The following is a 21,329-nucleotide window of genomic DNA, read 5'->3' as shown; positions in this document are numbered from 1 at the left end:
GAAACCACACCTTTTACTGTAAAATTATCTGATTTATTACATTAAAATAATTAAAAGGCTTATATAAACAATTAATATCACATTCTACTTTAATTACCAGTGCAAGACTAAGCTTTGTCCAGTGGCAATTACTTGGCTAAAAGTCCCTTAACCAACATATACATCCTTAAAACATACACACATGCACGCACGCATGCACACCATTTGCCGCATTTCATCTGTTTCATATAATAGTCTATTAGAAAGCAAACTTTCTTTCCCTGCGTAGTGCTACTAATCTAACTCTTATGGTTAACACACCAGTATGCTAAAACCAGTCTGTGGAAAAGGCAAATATTAAAGGCTCATGTCCACCAGGGTGTCTCTGGAGGTTCAGGCACTTGGGTGGTTAACCGGTTGAGGAAGTTGAGCGAAGGTGTTAGGAGTACTGCTCGGTGAATCGCCGATGAAACTCTTTCACTTTGTTGAGCAAAATGGTGAGTTTATCAGCAGGGGGTAGGATCGTCATCCTGTCAAAAGTGGATATAATAGTATAAATTAGCACAGTATAACATTAAAGTGGTATCTTGGCATACGAACGCCCCACCCTAAGAATTTATTCATATATATATATATATATATATATATATATATATATATATATATATATATATGCAAAAATATGAGCATAGTGTCAAAAAGTAGTCATATTGGTGATATTTTTGGGTGCCTGGAACGGATTGTCTGCATTTACATTATATCCTATAGACAAATGCGTTTCGCAATACGTATTTTGCCTTAAGGACTCGCCTCCAGAGCTGATTAAATTCCTGTACCGAGGTACCGCTGTATATTACCAAATTCATTACAAAGAAAATAAACAAGTGGACTTCTGACACCTAGTGGCAGCCCTGGAGCTCTGCAAGAAACACGTGATTATTTACTAATCAACACATTACTAATCAATCATCTCGGACGTACAGTACCTGAAATGATAGGTTCCATCTTTTTGCCCAAACCCGCTGCCAGGCACCAAACAGATCCCGGTCTCATCCAGGAGCGTCATACAGTAGAACATATCAGGTTCCTGGCCTTTCGCCTGCAAACACATTAAGATTCAATCATTTGTCACATGGACCTTAAAAGTACAGTGAAATAGTTTATCTTTCTTATATCCCATTTAGGAAGCTGGGGTCGGAGCACAGGGTCAGCTCGGATACAGCACCCCTTGGAGCAGACAGGGTTAAGAGCCTTGATCAAGAGCTCTACAGTTTGGAAGCTTGGAAGAAAAAATAAATAAATCAGAGATTAGGAAAAACCTAGGAAGAGTGACAAACCTTTGCTTCCTTTACAGCTCGATCAGGTAGTGTGATGCGAGGGAAGGAGTACATGGCCCCCTGCACAGGGTTACACCTGATCCCGGGCACCGTGTTCAGAATGTCCTCGGTCAGCTTGGCCTTCTGTGCCAGGTCATTCAGTGTGGCCGTGCGCTCCTACACAAGCATCACACCAGACGTTAAATTATTACTCATTACACTTCTGGTGGGTTAATGTGGATCCTGTAGGCGGATTATAAAGTACAAAGTATATATGATAGTTGACTTAATTACAGAGTGGGTGGAGCTAATGTTGGTTAAGTTTCACCTACATCACATGACTGTTATTTTTATTTTTACCCACTTTTTTCTTTCTTTTTTTGATGTGTTTTTATTTGCCTACTCACACAATTTAAATAAATGGTTTGTAGGGGCAACTTTTAAGTTTTAGCCCCGCCCCTTTAGATCTCTGGAGCCACCAACTTGACCCTGCACTTTAAAATGTTATTTTAAAAAAAGCTATATTAAACGGCACCCATTATACATTGTTATACAAATACTGTTTATTAATTTTTAGATTCGTTTCCAGTGTGTGTGTGAGCGCGCAAACATATGTACAATCGAAAAACCTAAGGAAAAAAAATTCCCTGTATTTTTTTTTTCTTTTTCACTTTTGTATTGGCTGAGGCTTAAACAACTCTAGAAGTTAGATTTTGCCCTATTGTGACCTCATATGAGACCCTCCTCCCCTGGCTTGTTGTTCAGCTAGGCTTTTCTCTAGCAGGGCGTGGCTCAACAGGAGAAGCATAGAAACTGAAATGGTGCATTTGGATGAGAAGGGAATTTAAAGTGTATTTCAGCTGGAGCTTACACACACACAATTTGGGAGAGCTCTGAGACCTGTGTTAACTTGTTAAAGATGTACAGAAGTACATTTACTTCTTAACAGTACTGAAGTGCCTATTTCATTTTTTTTTTTTTACAAATTCATTAATTTTCTAAATTTCTTCCTCCGAAATTAAACACATCCACCACTCATTCTCTTTCTCTTATGCGAGGTGCTCAGGTTAAGCATGGCAACCCTTCATGAAGACATGCTTCCCCTTAATGATGTTACTACAAACTATTAATGTTAAGTTAAGAACATGGCAGCAGGTTTTTCACCTTCAAGAACTGAGCGTGTGATGGCTCTCCAGGCTGAGGAGGGTTGGTCACCAGGGCCATGAGCACTTGCCCTGGCACAGGGGGACACAGACGGACAGATACCAGCTTAGTGAGCTGAGCCTTCACCTCCTGGTCCACGTTGATTACCTCCATATAGCCACCTCGTAGACCACACCTGAAATAGTGTGGTGGTGTTATTTTATAAAACGTAAAAGGAAGTACAGAGAAGATTGGCTTTTAAAAGCTTTCTATGAATGACCAGACTTAATCAAGCTGTTTAATAAGAAGCCATGTCCTAGATTCCCTTTCTGTTAGACTCCAATCTGGCTGTTCATTGTGAGCCTGGGAAACAAGCCCAGAGTGGCTGAAAGAGTGCACTTACTCTCCCATGTAACACTTGGAGGTGGAATGGAACGAGGCCAGCTCGACTGTGTTGGAGAATTCGGGGCCCATCTCGAATAACACCTTCTTAAACGAGTGGAAGGCGCAACCCTCGGCGTACACGTTATCCTGATACACCTGGATGAATGAAAGGTGCAACGAAAGGGTTCAAACAAAACAGAAAGTCCAACTGAAGTAAAAGCAGCCTTTCAGAGGGATATATCACGTTACCTCGTCAGCCATCAGGAAGAGATGTTCTTTGGCAGCGAACCGGATCACGTCCTCGATGCACTGCCTGCTCTGTACCTGACCTGTCAGGATTGTGTAATGCAGGTGTAATTTATTTTAAGGTGTATGCATGTTTGCATTTATCAAGATTAGTGAAAAATGGTGAACATTACTGCACTTTATCCTAACACAACTTTTAGACTTTCAGGCTGCATTCATTTCATTCAACCACCATCCAACAACGTCCATGTTTCCTGGAACTTATTTCAATTTTCAACTTGGAAATCGTTATTTATATTACATCTATTTTCCAGTTTAACCAAACCACTGGACTCTGCACCTGTTGGGTTGCCTGGGTTGATGATGCACAAGACACGCGGGTTGCAGTACTCCCTAGCGGCCTGTAGGGAGCGCTGCAGCTCGGCGATGTCCAGACTCCAGCACTTCTCCTCGTTCAGGTAGTAGTTAATCTGCACGGCGCCCAGTTCGGCTAACGCGGCCGAATACAGGGGATACTGAGGGATGGAGATCATCACGCCGGTACGGGTACGACCCTCGCCCGCCGTCAGCAACTTCAGCATGGTCTGAGAGAGAGAAAGACACAAGAAAAGATAAAGAGTGGCAAAAGAGAAAGGAGAGAGAGAGAAAAACAAAGAATGTAAAAGTAGGCAGAAGAGAGAGAAAGACAGCAATGGTTAGAGTGTGTATGAAAGAGAAAGAGTGAAGGAAGGTAAGTGTGAGAACAAGAGAGATATAGAGTGAGTGAAAGAGAAAAAGAGGTGGAGAGAGACAACGAAAAGACAGAGGCGAAGAAGAGAGAGAGATAGAGTGAGAGAAAGACAAGTACGAGCGTGTGTGTGTGTGTGTGCGCGATTACTTATCCGCACAGTTACTTTACTCCCTTGTATAAACGCTAATATGAATCTATTCACAGTACATTATATGCTCCAGGCCCAGCACACCTTATCCTACACACTCTTACTAAACAAATATAAAGTGTATTAGATAAACATTTCTCTCAGCCGTCTCTGGATGGTGGAAAGTTTTTTTTCCAGGAAAATGAAAGTGGAAAAGACTAATGATCTTTGTGCTCTGTTCGGGTCCAAACTGCTGATTCGCAAATTTCTCTCCAGAACATCAGGAGGATTTTAATATCTGAGAGAACAGGGGCGCGGTTATGGCAAGAAGTGAACAGAAGGGGGGATTTAAATCATGAGGACGTACTACGATGCCGTCGCTGGCGCCTGTGGTCAGATAGATGTTGTCCGGGTCACAAGAGATGCCGCCGTCACGACGCTCGATGTAGCGGGCAACGTCATGCCTAATGCAGTCGATACCCTGACTCGCAGAGTAGGAGCCTAAAAGAGGGAGGAAAAAATTAACATTTTTCACATTTAGGGTTTAATTAAGCCTAACTGAGGTCACCTGATGCTTTATCAGCTGATAATGACTGGTGTTATAGTTAGTTATCACAGTTAAGAGCTTTTTTGGTGTAATAATTAATTATTCAAGGTGCAGTTTTAATTTTCTGAGCTGAGACTGACAAGCACACAGGTCATTGGCAATAAAACCTGGGTCTGGCCATCACACAGGCCACGCCCCAAAGGCCACGCCTCCTGCCCTGAAACTGGCAAGCACACAGGCCACGCCTCTTTCCCTGAAACTGGCAAGCACACAGGCAAGGCCACATCCCTTAAACTAAAACTGGCAAGAACAGAGGCCACGGCCCTTAAATTAAAACTGACACAGTACTTGCGTCTTACACTGAAACAGGCACAAAGGCCTTTTAGACTGACACTGGCAACAACGAAGACCACGCCCACTAAATTTAAACTGACACGCCACGGCCTCAAAGGCCACGCCTCTTAAACTGACAAGCACAGAGGCCACGCCTCCTAAACTGAGAATGAAAAGCAAAGGCCACGCCCCCTAAACTAATAATGATTAAAAAGGCGATGCATCTAAAACTACTGACTGACAGGCCCAAAAGCCACACCCTCTAAACACATGAAACCAGGCCCCCTAAACCACACATGCATATATAACATACCGATGCTGCTTCCTCCAAAAGCCTTCAGAAGGCGTCGCGCACGATCTTTAGCATCATCAGGAAACTTGTTATCATCTAGCAGATCTGGATACGTGCAGAGTGCCAACACCTTGAAAAGAAAAACAACAGTGTGACTATATCGCAAATGTTCTTTTCTCGAATAGTTTGTTTGAGGAAACAGGAAAGAGGTACAAGGTGAGGAGGTCGTGCTAATGAAGGGCGAGTTACAATTCTTAGATTACTAATCTTACCCAAATACTGTATAACACATGTTTACACTGTGGCTGATTAGTAACAGAAACCTGAGCAAGAAAGTAAGCTGTTGTCACACCCACCTGTCTGAAGAAGGTGATGGGCTGCTGTCCCATGGCATGGGCATCTCCGATGTTAGCCTTGATGACCTCGTCAAAGGGCTTCTTCACTCCCTGTCAAAATAGAGTTTATATTATTTATTCATTTATTCATCTTCTATACCGCCCATACAAGGTCGCACGGGGCCTGGAGCCCATGCCAGGCGACATTGGGCACAAGGCAGGGGTACATCCTGGACAGGGTGGCAATTAGTGATGAGTCATTCATGAATGATTCGTTCATTTTGAACGAATCTTTAACGTGACTCAGAAGAACGAGTATCTTCGGGGGCGGTTCGTTCATTTTCTTCTGGGCGCGCATGCACAAATCATCAGGAAACCTCCGTAGGTTATGTACAGGAAACAGAATTGAGCGATTCTTTCTCAATGACTCTTCTACTCCGAGTCGTTCGTTCCTTTGTCACGTGACTCCCATATACACTATGCGGTGCAATAGAAAGAACGAACGACTCAGACTGGAAGATATGAGAGGTGAGCTACTCATTCTGTTTATTATAATATGTCCTTAGCTGCATTGTAATATTTTCATTAATGAAACTATAGCCAAAATTTGTGCATGTAGACGTATTGGAGGTCTGTTTATTGCAACATTTTATTTTATTTCTGATCAAAAGAACAAAATGAACTAAATGACTCAAAAAAAGTCGCAAAAAAAAAAAAAAACTTCATATTCACTAGTACTATTTTACAGCATCCTGTGTGGTACAAACAAATGATATGCTTTCTTGTTTTTGTAAAAGTTTGTTTAGAATTGTAACAAAATCAGATTTTTTTTTTTTAATATTGAATTGGCATATTTATAAAGTCCGAAAATCAAATCGGGACATAGGTATTTACATTTAGGCCTTTGGCAGATGCTCTTATCCATAGTGACTCATTTTTAGCGTAAATGTTAGTTTAGTGCAAATTTTATTCTAGCGTAGTCTAGTATAATTTTATTTTAGTTTGAACATACATTCCTTTTTATTTTATTTTTCTGGTTATGTAATTTCGGTTATGCTTTCTGTCTTGTAGGCATTTCAACGCACCTCGTACTGCTTATGTACATGAAAAATTAAATTTGAATCCCTATTTGAATGCAATCCCGAAAATCAAAGCCACTGAACAACGGTACAAACAACAATACTGTTGACACCGTTAAACCCGATGCCTCAACAGCAGCGACCTGTTCTCTAACGTCTGCTATGAAGCTGATCCCGACCCTGTAGAACCTCGGGATGGACGCACTGTTGAGCAAAAGCAGAAGTGTTCGAAAGGCCGAGCGGCCCGAGGTGCCAGACTCGAGGTTCAGACCTTTCTCTGACAGGAGGATTTCGGTCTCCGAATGGATGTGTGGGTTCGAATCCCACTTCTGATATGACATTTGAGGGGGTGGTGTCTTAAGGCTTAGAGTTACCGAACTCCACCCGGTTGCCATTGTTGGGGCCGTAACCCTGTCTACGCCATATAATGGCTGACCCTACGCTCTCAATTCTCAATGCAAAGAATAAAGGAGTTTCACTGTGTAGTAATGTATGTGACGAATACAGGCTGAACCTAACATTGCTAAACCATCGACAAAACCGAAACCCTGAAGTCATCAGTGAATGCTTTAATGCAGGGGAGTGAAAGAGCAGAGTTCAGCACAGGGGCCAGCGGGGGATGTCATGGGGACTGCACTCAGACACGGAGGAGTTAACCTGAACCAATTCAAAAGCATTGCGACTTCCCAGACCTGCGTCAACACTATGGAAAAAGATAAACTGGTTTTTAAGGCTGACCAATGGAAAAAAAGAAATGCGTCACTAATAAACTACTTCCCTGACCAGGCACAATTCATAAAATCAGCACAACGTGCAAAAAAGAAAATTCAAAGCTAAGCATGCTTTCACCAATCAGGAGAGAACATAATGGACACTCCTTACAAGAAGGCTGACGAACTTTCCTGCAGACTGATGAGACTATGGACAATTACAATGAAAAACACTAATTATGTAAATACGCTAACGTATTGAGGGTGGGAAAAACTACAATGCAAAGATGTTTTCTTTAACTCGTAGCTAATAAAGAGCACAAGTCTCTCTCCGGTCTTTGTTTCTGTCCCTCTCTGTCCATTCCATTCACCTCTCTCTTCCTGTTTTGGTTTCTCTGGCTTTTTCTCCTTCCTACTCTGCTTTACTCTGTTCCACCCTTTTTTTTCTGTTTCTTAGTGTGTGTGTGTCTCTCTCTTTGTCTCTCTGTCTCTCACCATCTTGATCTGTCTCTGTATCACCATTTGTTTTTTTCTATCTTTTCAGTCTGTCTGTTTGTCTCACACACACACACACATACGCGCACACACACATCCCTTTCACAGTGCCAACAGCTGAGGCATCCTCAACTCTCGGATTTCTCAGTCCAACATTCCAGAGTGATAGTTCAGCAAGGAACTCACCCAATTCTCTCAATGGACTCAACCAACCAATAAACATGCCGTGTCTGAAATGTGCACCGCGGCCACGAGGCCGTCGTGCAAACGCTACAACCCTGGTCGAGTTGTACGATAGCTCCAACACACTTATCGTGACATGATGACACACTATTAGGTATACCATCACACTCAATAACTGACTTTCAGACTGAGGATAATAGAATTTTATACAAGAAATTATTCAACTATTTAAACACACTTCGGATGCTTTTAAATGATCTGGTGACAAATTAAACTAGTCCACACCGATTTAAACACAAAGGCTTTTCCCAAATGATTAAAGCCGATGACTGCGACTCCTCAGAGCATGAGTGTGTTGGGAGTACGAGGGTGAAAGGTCAGATGAAGAGATCACAGACCTCGAGGAGATGATGGAACAAGCAAAGCATTATACATCCTACACACCCCAGATCCTCACCACAGATTAAAACCTATAAAATAATCCCTGAAGCCCAAAAACATTACAGCGAGGTGAGATTTTAATTCGTGAAATCACGATACACTTTTCTGACAAGTGAAACGTCGTCAGTTGGTCAACTCGAGAGTTTTGCATTTAAATTTTGCATTTAACTTGTTTTGCATGTGTTCATGTGTTTTTCCAGTGTCTAGCTTTATAGACTTTCTCTTAGATACAGTATATAGATATAGACCAAAATGTTCCAAGATCCTTTTCAACATCCTTCTCGGTCCGCAAGTCTGCAATTCTTTCCCACAGCTGACGTGCAGAAAAAAAAAAAAGAGAATATATATGGTGTATATGAGAATTGACACACTTCCAAAGGCAGCGGATGTGTGCGTGTGTGTGTGTGCGTGTGTGTGCATGCGGCCAATAGGAACAGCTGACAATTTCATCCTCCTATGCTTTGAATAAATAACCCTCACCGGTACGGAGCCTCGGCTCCTACATGTATTATTGGTCCAACAATGGAGTGACTCAGCAGCTGTGACCAATCATGTGAGCCTCATGTGAAACACCCCAAGGGCCAGAAACCTCGTCTGTCCCTGGTCTAGCTTTATGACCAGTCATTACACAAGAGCTCTGACACTTTTTTATAATTCCACTGTAATGCACCTATAGAAAAATGTCTAATCCTTATCAGAAATCTAAATTAAAAAGTGTCTTATAATCAAACAGAGGGCGATCGAATAGATATTGTCACAAAGCAGCTTTATAGAAATATCCATGTTGATAAAATAATAAAATAATAAAATGATCAAACCTGTCAAACAAGAACAACACAATGAAGGAACGCTGAAGGAAACCAGACTCATCCTCTCCTGGGTGACACTGTACACAATCACAAGGGAATGCTGACGTCTAGCCAGCTCAGTAAGATGACGGATAAGTTTTATTATTACTCTGCGCTCATGCGGAGTCGTCTCCTGTAAGGCACAGGTTTGATAACAAAGCTGTGTTAATACACACAGCTGGATTTCCTCAGTAATATCAGAAACAAAAGAGTCAAGTCAAAGTCAATGATGTGTACTTAAAACTCCTTCAAGCTCACAGAAACAGGACCTCAAGTAAAATAATAATCATGAGAAGAAAAAGAAACAACAACAGGTGCTGCAACAAGTACCCATGTGATTCTCAAGACATTGTAACCCAAATGAGGCCTGTTATGAAGAAGTGGAGCGGTTCACCAAACCGGCTTTAAGTGAAATTTCTCAGAGGTATTTAAATCCCTCTGCTGCTTAAAGATCACCTAAACACAACCCAGACTCCAGGTCTCGCTCTTTCAGTGATCGTATCGTTACGTTTTATATACATTAGAGGACCTAAAACCACTCTCAGAAAAATCCGCCAATTATGTACAATTACAGGTTCATCCATCTTTGTTGGAGGCCGACATGTACGTGGGCTTCAACCTGATATAATAATCACTGATTAAATTACATACAAACTCTCTTCCCGTCAACGACAGGTACTTCAGCTATTATCTGGAATGTAAAGAAGAAGAAGAAGAAAAAATACGACGAGTGCACGTATTTCGCTTAACAAATAACGCTGACAATGTAATTGGTTTATCCATTGCACATGCAGCTTAGAAACTGTGGTTTTAAATCATGTGACTTGCTTCCCTGCTGAGAAAATGCAGTTAGACCATAACCCACGCTGGTACTTATAGATTAGTGGAATTGTAAAACAGAGCTTATCTTCCTGGACGAGAAAAAAGACAAACAGTTTGACAGAGCGATAGATACTGAAGACGAGATGACAGTGAAAGTGAGGTTATTGTAGCATTCCCGCCGTAAACAAATTGATTTTGTTAAAAGCAAAAATTTATTTTTTAAATTTATAAATACCTTATTTAACCGCATTTTTTAAATAAGGTGACATTATTGGTTGTAGCGCTATATAATTCCTTCTGGCTTTATTAACACTGTAGCACCAGAGAAGCACAAAAAAATAATAATAAAAAAAAAATTTAAACGCCAAACACCCCGTGCTTGGTGGGTTTCCTCCGGGTACTCCGGTTTCCTCCCACAGTCCAAAGATATACAGGTTAGGCTAATTGGTGCTCCCAAATCGCCCGTAGTGTGTGAATGAGTGTCTGAGTGTATGTGTGTGTGCCCTGCGATGGATTTGCACCCTGTCCAGGGTGTACCCTGCCTTGTGCCCTAAGCCTCCTGGGATAGGCTCCAGGCCCCCGCGACCCTAAATACAGGATAAAGCGGTATAGAAGATGATTGAGTGAGTGAGTGAGTGAGTGAGTGAGTAAATGCCAAACGAGGCATTTAAAGTAAAAAGGAACATACAGTAGTGTATATCAAATCTTTAGCCACTTTGTTCACTTCCTAAGCCACAGCTATAGACATGAGTTGTCATGCTGGTACGTGTACGAGAACCTGAAACTAAACCTGAAACCAGCTGTCCTTCTCACAGGAAATCCACTCACACAAGTGTACGGTAGCACTAAACAAAGGGGTTTCTCAGACTGGCAAAAATCTCCCAACCTAAAAGGAAGTAAGACTTGATTCTTCTTTGTTACGCACCCATAAAGGGTTTTGCATTAAAGCTCTTAATAAACAACTCAGTGGTGTCTTTGACAGTCCTAAGATTTACACACTTCTGGTCACAGACTATATAAATAACTGCATAATTTACTCAATTTTATGGGTGGTCATTAAAAGGACTGGTATGCGTGGGTAATGCATCCATTAACGTCCCCTTTATTTTTAATATCTGATGCGTTGCGCGTGGAAAGATACAGCTTTCAAACTACAAACACCTTCGGCAAACAGCAATACCTCCGTAACCATGGCGGTCACTTCATGGCGCGGGGAAGTGCAGTAAAGTAATTAACGATGCTGATTGCTTACAGTACAAAACTACCAGCGCATGAGTAATTGGGTTTATCAGAAATTATATACAGTGTGACCAAATCAGAATTGGCACACAAGCTGGTGTTTTTCACAAGCATCATTTCTTAAGCATTGTCTTTATTTATTTTTTTCCTTTTTTGGCTTAATAAGGAAAACTTGTTTATTTTCAGGCACAGGGATGTACCAAAACATTAAATATAACTGTAAATGGATTCAAAGTATTGTATGATGTGTTATTCGGTTAATAAATCAAGAACGGTAATCATGGACAAATAATGCAAGACTGGGAGACGAAAACAATTAATGAGATGTTCGATGTTATATGACAAAATTATCAAACGGTAACTTTCCTTTTCATCAGGCTGCATCACACCACCTATCGTTGATATGGCACACACACACACACCTGCAAAGTGATATATTGCTTACTGTACATAACAGTACAAAATAACCAATAAAACTTCAATAACTCTAGAGATACCATTAAAGTAATATAGAATAATAATAATAATGTTATGGGGGGAAAAATCTGTTTGCAAGTTCATGCCAAATAATACTACTGCTGCATACATTTATGTTGTTACACATGTTATGTTAACAAAAAACAAAACTGGGCATAGTTCAACATTTGTGCTACAGGAGCAAACATTTTTTAACTACATCGGTACACAGTCCAACTGCTGCGTGGCACCTTTGCAAAGTATATGCATAAAGTCTTAGGCACCATATTATATAAAACAAATTTTGAACAAAGATACAGTATGTTCATCATGTCTGCATTATGATGTAGAAAACCGTTCAACGTTTCCAAACATAACTTAAAATTTTATGAATAAATAGCATTATGGAAGAATATTTTTAAGCCTGTAAAAAAAAGCATCATATTACATAAAAAAAAAAAAAACTAATGTAGGCTCCGGGGTTTATAGAAAGGCACAAGTGTGACTCGAAGTTAGCAGAAGAACTGAGAGGCATATTCTCCAGCACGCTCGGTAAAACCTCCCAAGTGTTTTTTATTTTAAAACTGAATTGACATACACATCTGTATCCAACTTTACTGATTATTTTTAGGCAAAGGAAGAAACGATGAGCAGATTTGAGAACCACTGACTTGTTGAATGAGTATGGGTACAGAGAGCACCTCTAGTGGCCAACAATGGTACTACCATACAGGAGAACACTACCATAACAATTATGGGTACAATGGTGAAAGCGGCACCTCGTGAAGGGCAAAAGGTATACCGCAAAAATTATTTTAACCGGAATTATTTTAGACTTTAAGAATATAATGACATTTTTCACGCACTGATGTTGGGGCAATTCCCATTCTGCCTCCCCGCAAACTACGACTATGTTGGACACAAATGCTACAACTCTTAAGTCATACTGCGGACATCATTTGCACGCACTGCATTATTTTTCCAAAAAATAATCATAATTATTGATTGATATTTTTTTTTGTTATTTTATGATGATCTCTATTCCAACACTTTCCAAGAATTTCCAAAAGATATTTATTTTGCTGAAATTTGAAAAACAAACTTCTAGCACGTCAAGCACTTTATCCAAACCCTGACTGACATATAAAGGAATATTTACATGCAAATTCATGACGCTGCAGTTAATGTTAATGTTAATTATTTTTTATCCAAACCACAAACTTGGCTAACTAACTGCTGAACTGGCTCATGGTGGTTGTCTGAATAAGACTACAAAATGAGTAAGGACAAAATGTATGACACAAGCATTACCACATGTTAATGTGTGATCTCAGACAAACCGAGATCAGCATGAATCACCTGGAGTAAACCAGCCTTTAACCGTGGACTTCAGTCTGTTGGCCTGTTTTTCCTCGAGTCTTTGCGTCACCATTTTTTTTTTACTCGTCCCCGTAGCCTGTACGGCATTAAATGTTTGCTCAACTGAACGTCTCCTTTTATAAGCTCAGTTTTATGGCAAATGGGCCTCTTTAAGATCAGACCACAGACAAACAAAGATGAGGCTGATCTCTGCCACTAGAAAGCAAACAATGCGCTCTGTTGAGCAAGTGCTTTCATGATCCACTGGTAGACTTTGAGATGTGTGTGTGTGTGTGCGCAAACATGTCCAAAAAGCTGCCAGTGTTAGACCAGGAAACAATCCAGTCGCGGCACAGACTGGCCCGACCCCGTATCATTGTATTCTCTAATCACAAGTTTCAGTTCGAGCAAAAAAGCAGATTGGATTATTTAAAGGGCGGGGATGTAACAAGAGTAACCAGGTGAACAGTCAGCAGAGTAATGCTTTGACCAACAAATCAACTGCAGCATGTTTTTTTGTATGTCTAATGATCTGCTTTACTCGAGGCAGATCTTTAGATTCAGTTTGATCAAATGTAATAATTTAAACCACACTATATAATAGGATAAGATGAGCTCAATCTTTATTAATCTAGAGGGAAACTGCAGATAATAATTAACCCAGTGTTATCTAATGTGTTAGCAAACTAGCAAACTGAACCCAAATGAATAAGCTAGCTTTTTAGTAAAGCTAGCTAATGTTTACTACAAAATAAAGTTAATGTTAGCTAATAAATTTAGTAAATCTAGCTACTGGTGTTAATTACACAATAAGGTAACTAACCTACAGTACCATTAGACAAGGTTAGGCTAGCACGTTAGCCAACCTGTTACTGAACCTAGTTACCAGCATTTATTACAAAATTGCATAGTTAACATTGTCATCCTATTTTATACAGCACCAGGACTGTTACTAAATTCCATTTTAAATGAATTTATAATGTACATCCTCATAATTGGCTAGCCTGTTGGTAAATCTGGTTAGCAATCTTACTTACAACATAGGTTAATTAGCCTGGAATTAGCTACCTTGTTAGCTAACAATAACTAGCCTGTTAGCCTTTTTTTCTTTTATTTGTTACACTGTATATATATCTTTTAGCTTAACTATTAAACTGTCTTAAATAGCTGCAACAAGAAAAGTAACTTTAATGACAGGCTAACAGTCGGCTAATTCCTTAGCTAATGCTGCTAACAAGTTGCCACAGTGGACCATGAGATGCACATACAACTTAGCACAGGTTTTACAACTTCCTGAAGTAAACCCCCATTATATACAAGCTTGTGACTTTAATAAGTGGCTGAGCTTTGGGCAAATGGCTGGGAATTGAACATCTACATGAGTGTGCTAAGCAGGACGTCGAGCCAAGGCAATAAAAAGTTCGGCAATGCGATTATCCTGTCAACGTTTTTTTTTAAAGCAAACTTCACATAAAATCAACCCTTTATTGCTCAGCAATTCCTGACCCATGATAAAACCAAATAACAAAAACAAAAGAAAGCTAAATAGTTTCTAAAGATGTTATTTCTCAAGCTCACAACTCCTGTTCACCTTTGGTATATTTCAAGTCAACAGCAGTTACAACAAATTTGTTCTAATTATCATCAACAATACGTCTGCATAGAAATGAAGAGGTGTGCAGGCTAAATGTCATCTATTCAAAAAAAAAAAAAGGAAAGAAAAAAATTCAGCCATTGTCTGACTGGAAGTGAAATAAAAGACGCTTTTGTTTGGCCCAAAGGGAGCAGAGCAGCCGGTGTTAATGGAGCAACCGTGGAGGACTGTGTCTGTCTGAAATTCCCAGAGATTCAGCGCTGTCAAATTTCAGACTCAGAACAGCAGTCATTATAAAAAAAACCTTATGACAGAAGCAAACATGCGAAGAGATACGTAGCTGATTGGAGGAAAGCTGCATGCATCCTTAGTTCCCAACAGAACAACTCTGAATGCAGAAGCCTCAATGACAACCTGATCGAAGGTCTGAACTATTAACTTGCACAACTTACCAGACAATGGTTTACGGCATTATAATGTACTGTTTAACAATCTGCAGGTTATACACTGTATTCATAATGGGCCTGCTCCAGTTACAACCAACCATCAACCTGGTGCCTTTAAAGAAAAAAAAAAAAAAATTATATATATATATATATATATATATATATATATATATATATATATATATTGCTTTCAGAAATAAATCTTACTCTGACTTGTTCTGTTTGTTGCTACATACTGTATATTACCAACATTTTGTTTACACTTCAAACAACGGGCTAGATTGAATCTTTGGAGGGCCTCATCAAAATATTACTCCTAATCATGTCACATAATTCTGCTTGCATCAACTTGCCTTGCACAAGGCACTGCTAATGGCAAAATAGGTTTTCAGGAAGAGTGCATTTTTGAAAAAAGCTTATGCACAAACCCAAACATGACACTCTGCAATCTAGAATGCCTATTATTTGGACCATACCCTGCTACCAGGTTTTTACCCCTTTAGTCTACAAAACAGGAATCACACATGTATGGATCGTAAGTCTTCTCATAATTTTTATGTGCAATTACCAACAATTTCCACCAAATCCTGAAGGTGTCAATGGCCAATAACTTGAGAATTTCTCGACCTGAAAGTGCATGTTCCACCTAAGCATGTACGTAGTATATATAAAGCAGGTTGCAACATGCCTGAGCGAGGTCTGAAAAAGACTAGCAACTCATGAATAACTTCTGGCATGCCACAAAAAGCAGTACACTGAAAAGGAAACACTACATAATACACCTTACAATACTTGGAGAACATTATCGAGTGTAACGATTGCCCCAATTACCCTAATACATTTACTTTTTTTAAGCAATAGCCAGTCACACATATAACTTAAGATTAAATCTATCTATCTATATGTCTGTCTGCCTAACCAAAGGTTTAAACGCATCGTTAAACATATCATAAAGTTAAAATGCCCCCACGGGGCAACAGAACTTTCACGTAATATGCAAAAATACAGGTTTTTTATACAAGTTTAATACAAGATCAGTTTAAACCAACATATATAAACAGGGAGGATAATAAAGATATGTTAGGTCTGCATATTGGTATGCAGACTAGCCCTCAGGGTCACTGATAGAAGGTCTATAAAAGCCAAGAGATTTTAAAGGTTGAGAGGTCTTTAGGCCCTTTTCCAGATGACTTTGTTATGATGTCCACATCTGCGACATCTGGACCGAAAACATTCTGTAGTCCTACCTGTGCACAATGTGTTGCTCAAGTTTGATTTGTAAAGTAAACTGCAGTATTAGAAGAGTATTACTCAGTATAATCAATCTTCTGGCATACTAATTTAAAGTCAAAGTATGTAGTTTATAATGTTCACATTACTAGCCCGAATTGACTCACATCAAACGTTTTTTACACAATGTGACACAGATCTGATTTTTGAAAAGTTCCCTGATTATCAGATTAGATCTGATCCACTTTTATATGTGGTCATAGATTGGATATACTTTATATCTGATGCATGGTGATGCAACTTGAATGAAAACAGTCAGATAGACTTTTGTCTATGTGTATGCATACAGTGCTGACATCATCTGGCAGCACAGCGATATCATTTTAACAATGCAGGACAGCAGAGTGATATAATAAGTGATTAGTAGATATTTGGGGCAAAGAGTCTATCCAGGCAAAACTGGAGAGAATGAACAGAAATGGAGCAGTATTTGAGATAATTTCACTGAGAAATTACATATTGATGAGCGCATGTGTGCTGGTTCAGAGGACATGCGCATTACAAGTCACTTGTAATTATGAATGTATACGGTCATGACATGCATATCTGATATGACCAAAAGTCGAACGATATGGCTTGTTACATGAACATATCCCTTGGAATCCAGCCCTCGAGTAGTTGGTGGACCCTGAAGACTGAACGCAGAATCTCTTAATGAAACAAGCAACATGGCTTCACCACACTTTTCAAGAACCTTCACAAATTTTCCTACGTGTTTGTTTCAATTAAGTATAAAAAGAATAAAGTTGGCAGTAGTTGATGAGATGATTCGATCAGCGTTTACTAATCTTGTTCCCTGACAAAGCGCATTTTATTCTGCATGTCTATTGTATCATACCTGATTCTACTCTTCAGATTACTACAAAGCTTTCCCAAAACAGGATCATGTGTCCTAGAGCAGAAAATACGAAACTTAAATGTGCAGAACAGGACTGAAAAATGCAGTTGCAAAAGTGAAGTACAGTACAGGTTGGTAGTTGTTAGAATAAAGATAGAGATATTTCATAGCAAGGTGTTTCCCTGAAAAATGCAAAACACAGTGTGGATGAACACAGGGCAATGCGATCTGATGCCACTCACCACCCTTGAAATAGACCTTGCTACCCTGTCTGTGTCTTAATAAGAAGTAAGTGCCAGCTTTATGTTCTCTGATAGACGAATAGCTCCCCTTCCAGGACACTTTGTTTCCTCCTTTGGCCCCATGCCCACTTAGGATGTTTTACAACACGTCTGCAAAAATTACATAATAGACAGCTCAAACTCCTACAGAATTCATGCAGACCTATGTAAAACTGGTTTCCTTATTGCAATATTGTTCTAGTGCCTCTATCTGAATTAAATCCATCCAGTATTCAGAACTACAAAGCACTCTCTATCTCTCTCTCTCTCTCACACAATCATTAAGCCGTTTATTTTGCCCTTTGTTCCATTACATTTTATATTTCTGTGTTCATGTCTTGGCAACGTCAAGCATAGTGTTTCTCTATATGGGCTCCATAATGAATAACCGTAGATTCTATTTTTTTTACTTTGCTACAGTAATAGAAATCACAACCCAGCAATATCAAAGCTTAATATTTCATTTTAAGCTCTTATAATTATTATCTTGTTAGACTGGTTTCTTGAACAGAGTGGCTTTGACCCAAATGTCAATAGTTCAGTTATAAGTACACATACTGTAGGTGCCAGAAGTAAACAGGCACAACGTTTTATGATGAATTCCTTTGCCGCTTTTATAACTACTATACATTTCATTCTTCTCAGATGAGAATAGACCTGGCTTTAAGCATGCCTAGAGGTGGAAATTCTAGAGAAATTTTGGATTTTCAAAAGAGCCTGGACTTAGGGTGGAGTATCCTAGGGACAAATAGATAGGAATCTAAAAAATCCTGCTTTTTACCTTCAACAGGGTTATAGTCTAGTTTAAAGACAAGAGTAAAACATCAAAATAGTCATGACATGGTCGAACCTGGGCCTTCTGAAAGACGTCTGATTAATTGTCTGAGGTGGGGAAAGCTGCGGTAAAAAAATTATAATTGTTTTATATGATGATAATTGCGAAACCTAGAGCATTGGTGGCTCAGGGGTAGGTTTCTCGTCTGCCATGCAGAAAGCACCTGGTTTTGTCCCCATCCAATATCCTACCCCATCCCCGGTCCCAAGCCTGGATAAAACGGCTGGGTCATGTTCTGGAAGGGCATCCGGCGTGAAAATCCGCCTGTTGTGGGACCCCTCGACGAAAGACGAACAACAACAACATTTGCGAAATCTTACTTGCTTATTTGCATCTGACAAAATTTTTGCATAGTGCATACATTCCATCATAAAAATATGGGTGTCTGTTTACTTCTTGCATGCCCAAGTATAACTTGGACGACAAAAGGTTTTGAAAAGAATAGCGCAATGGATTAAGTAAACAGGAAAATAAATAGGACACACACGTGTGTAAAGTAAATAACGAGTCTAACAGCTGCTTTCAGAAACGGAGGTCAGCGGTATGATTAGTGTGTACTGTACAAGGGTAGTCATTCAATTAAATTTAAGATGACCAATTGGGTCTTAAAAGCATTTAAGTTTTCATGGAAGAACATACCAAAGATGGATTTTTGATGTTACCATAAAAACTAGTTGTTCTTTTCCTGAAGTGTGTGATATTAATTTTACACTTAAACTTGTTAGAGAGCCTGAGTGTGCTCTGGTCATGCCTGCAGCTGGGACCTTCTCACCTCTCTGAGCTGCTTCTCCAGCTCCACGGCGCGCTGCACGATGGGTCCCCGCACCGCGTACTCCACCTTCTTCACGTTGGCGTTCATCGTGTCGAGGGTGAGCACCTTCCTGCGCGAGCTGAGTGAGTGGTTCTCGGCCATCTTCCCCCACGCGAGTCGGCTCTGACCTGTAGAGAAAGTCCTGACGGGACACCCGAGAGGAGGAGGACAGAAAGGAGAACAAGTCATCATCATCACACGGCGCGCGACGAGTCTCCCGCATGTGCATGGCAACATTGTTGCTGCGCTTTGTTCTTATTGTTCTTATTATTATTATTATTTTGTTGTTTCTTTCTTTTTAAATCAATTCTTGCGTATTTAAAGCTCGTAACAGACGCACAACTCGATTAAAATGCAGCACACACACACACACACACACAGTCAGGGGAAAAACTGTACGAGACCTTTGATCACTACTAAGGGAAAGTACTGAGATAAGCAGAAATCCCACGCCGTTTGGACATTAGTGGACACACACACATACACATACACACACAACTCATTCACAGCACTGGGAAGAAGCACCACATTCTTTCTTTTCATTAAGTGCATGAACACTTCTTTGTACAGAAACTCGTTAATTTTCTCGAGACCCCCACCGAGACCCCCCACCCATTCATCAGGTTTTACGCACCCGCAGTATGTGAAGACGCTTCTCCCGGTTTCCGAGACGACCGACGGCTGGACGCAGGAGGCTCGAGGAACCGGCTGAAGAATCCCCCGCGTGCAGAACAACTCAGGGAGGAGACTTTTAGTCAAACTCGCAATGAATCAAACAGCCTGTCACGGCTCCTCCCCTGCGCTAATGACAGCAGCGGAACCAAAGCGCATTCTGCCACACTGCACAGGAGTAGGAAGTCACAAGGGTAGGCTCCCTATTCAGTGCTCTACGAAAGGAGGACACAGGCCCCGAAAAAAAACCGGCATGTTACGGCATGTGAAATATTATGCCTAAAAGTGCTTAGCAACAACTTATTTTTTTTTAAATAATTACAGCATATTTAATTTTTGTAGTAAGTACAATTTGTACAAATTGTAAATTAACATAATTAATTACAGAGTGTCCCGAAAGACTGCACACATAGGGAGATAATTAAGCAATATAATTAAAGCATCACATCCATAACACCCAGGTGTTTTAACACGAACCTGTCAGAAAAAGATATAAAACTCCCCTGTGTGTATGGAGACTGATATAAATAACTAAAGAATAGCTAATAAAGTGAAAAAGGGATATAAGCAGACAAACACAAGCATACAGAGAGAGAGAGAGAGAGAGAGAGAGAGAGAGAGACTATATGGATATATTAAATTCGAGTTAAAAGGGCATAGATAACTTTATTATCAGATTTATTATTATTATAATAAGACTTAGTCACGTGACAGCCGTCGACCCCTTTAATACAAATTCTCACATAATGTTTATTTTTCTGGCACATTTATTTGGCAGGGGTTTGTCATGTAATACATAATTGTTTACACTAAATAAATATTTTAAATAAATATCTTAATTATCGTTTTAATATATTTATATATGAAATATGACTGGATTTACACGAAATTAGTTTTATTATAAAATAAGCAATATAAAAATATACCTGTATATGAATAGGCTATATAAACACTTATCATTCTGATGGGGACGGGGAATCCATGGCAGGGGGGAGTTTTAGCATATAACATTTTTTTGTTTTGTTTTAGATAGTTTTCTTACATATATAGTGAAAAACTGCTAAAAGAAAGTGTTTTCTGTGCGTCAAAAAGGAGAATAACAATGAGTCGTTTGAGAGCTGATTCTTTCGGCCTGTCATTATTGAAAACCTGCAGAGACATTCATGTTTTCACTCTCTCATTCTCTCACTCACTCACTCTATACTGCTTTATCCTGCATTCAGGGTCGCGGGGGGCCTGGAGCCTATCCCAGGAGACTTAGGGCACGAGGCAGGGTACACCCTGGACAGGGTGCCAATCCATCACAGGGCACACACACATACACACACTATGGATGTTTCCTAAGTATTTAAATATCATTAATTAGGTTGCTCATGCTGAGTTTAATAGCCAAAAGAAATCCTTGGATGTGAAAATCTACTTGGCTATAAAACTGATTTTAATTTACTCACTCTGCAACATTACAACCCATGTTTTTGTCTCAAGCTAAAATTACTGG

At 39.8% G+C, this 21,329-nt stretch overlaps 1 protein-coding gene across 2 annotated transcripts; it reads right to left on the bottom strand.

The window, feature by feature from the left end:
- Positions 1 to 11: 11 nt before the first annotated feature.
- On the bottom strand, positions 12 to 19,954 carry gpt (glutamic--pyruvic transaminase). 2 transcript variants are annotated; one of them, XM_053487115.1, is made up of 12 exons: positions 19,794 to 19,954; positions 19,121 to 19,301; positions 5,454 to 5,543; positions 5,119 to 5,227; positions 4,293 to 4,426; positions 3,409 to 3,652; positions 3,072 to 3,151; positions 2,842 to 2,978; positions 2,460 to 2,634; positions 1,317 to 1,472; positions 966 to 1,078; positions 12 to 509 (listed from the first exon to the last, which is right to left on the bottom strand). In XM_053487115.1, exons 2-12 carry the CDS (start codon positions 19,259 to 19,261, stop codon positions 419 to 421), a joined length of 1,470 nt encoding a protein of 489 aa, XP_053343090.1. In that variant the 5' UTR covers positions 19,262 to 19,301; positions 19,794 to 19,954; the 3' UTR covers positions 12 to 418. The 2 variants fall into 2 exon arrangements, with proteins under 2 accessions (XP_053343090.1, XP_053343089.1); XM_053487114.1 differs by lacking the exon at positions 19,794 to 19,954 and having other exon boundaries at positions 19,121 to 19,520.
- Between the last annotated feature and the right edge of the window lie 1,375 nt (positions 19,955 to 21,329).

This window comes from Clarias gariepinus, chromosome 25 (genome assembly GCF_024256425.1).
Source record: "Clarias gariepinus isolate MV-2021 ecotype Netherlands chromosome 25, CGAR_prim_01v2, whole genome shotgun sequence".
Taxonomy (NCBI): Eukaryota; Metazoa; Chordata; class Actinopteri; order Siluriformes; family Clariidae; genus Clarias; species Clarias gariepinus.
Note: the sequence above shows the minus strand (reverse complement) of the source record. Positions and strands in the feature narration are given on the sequence as shown.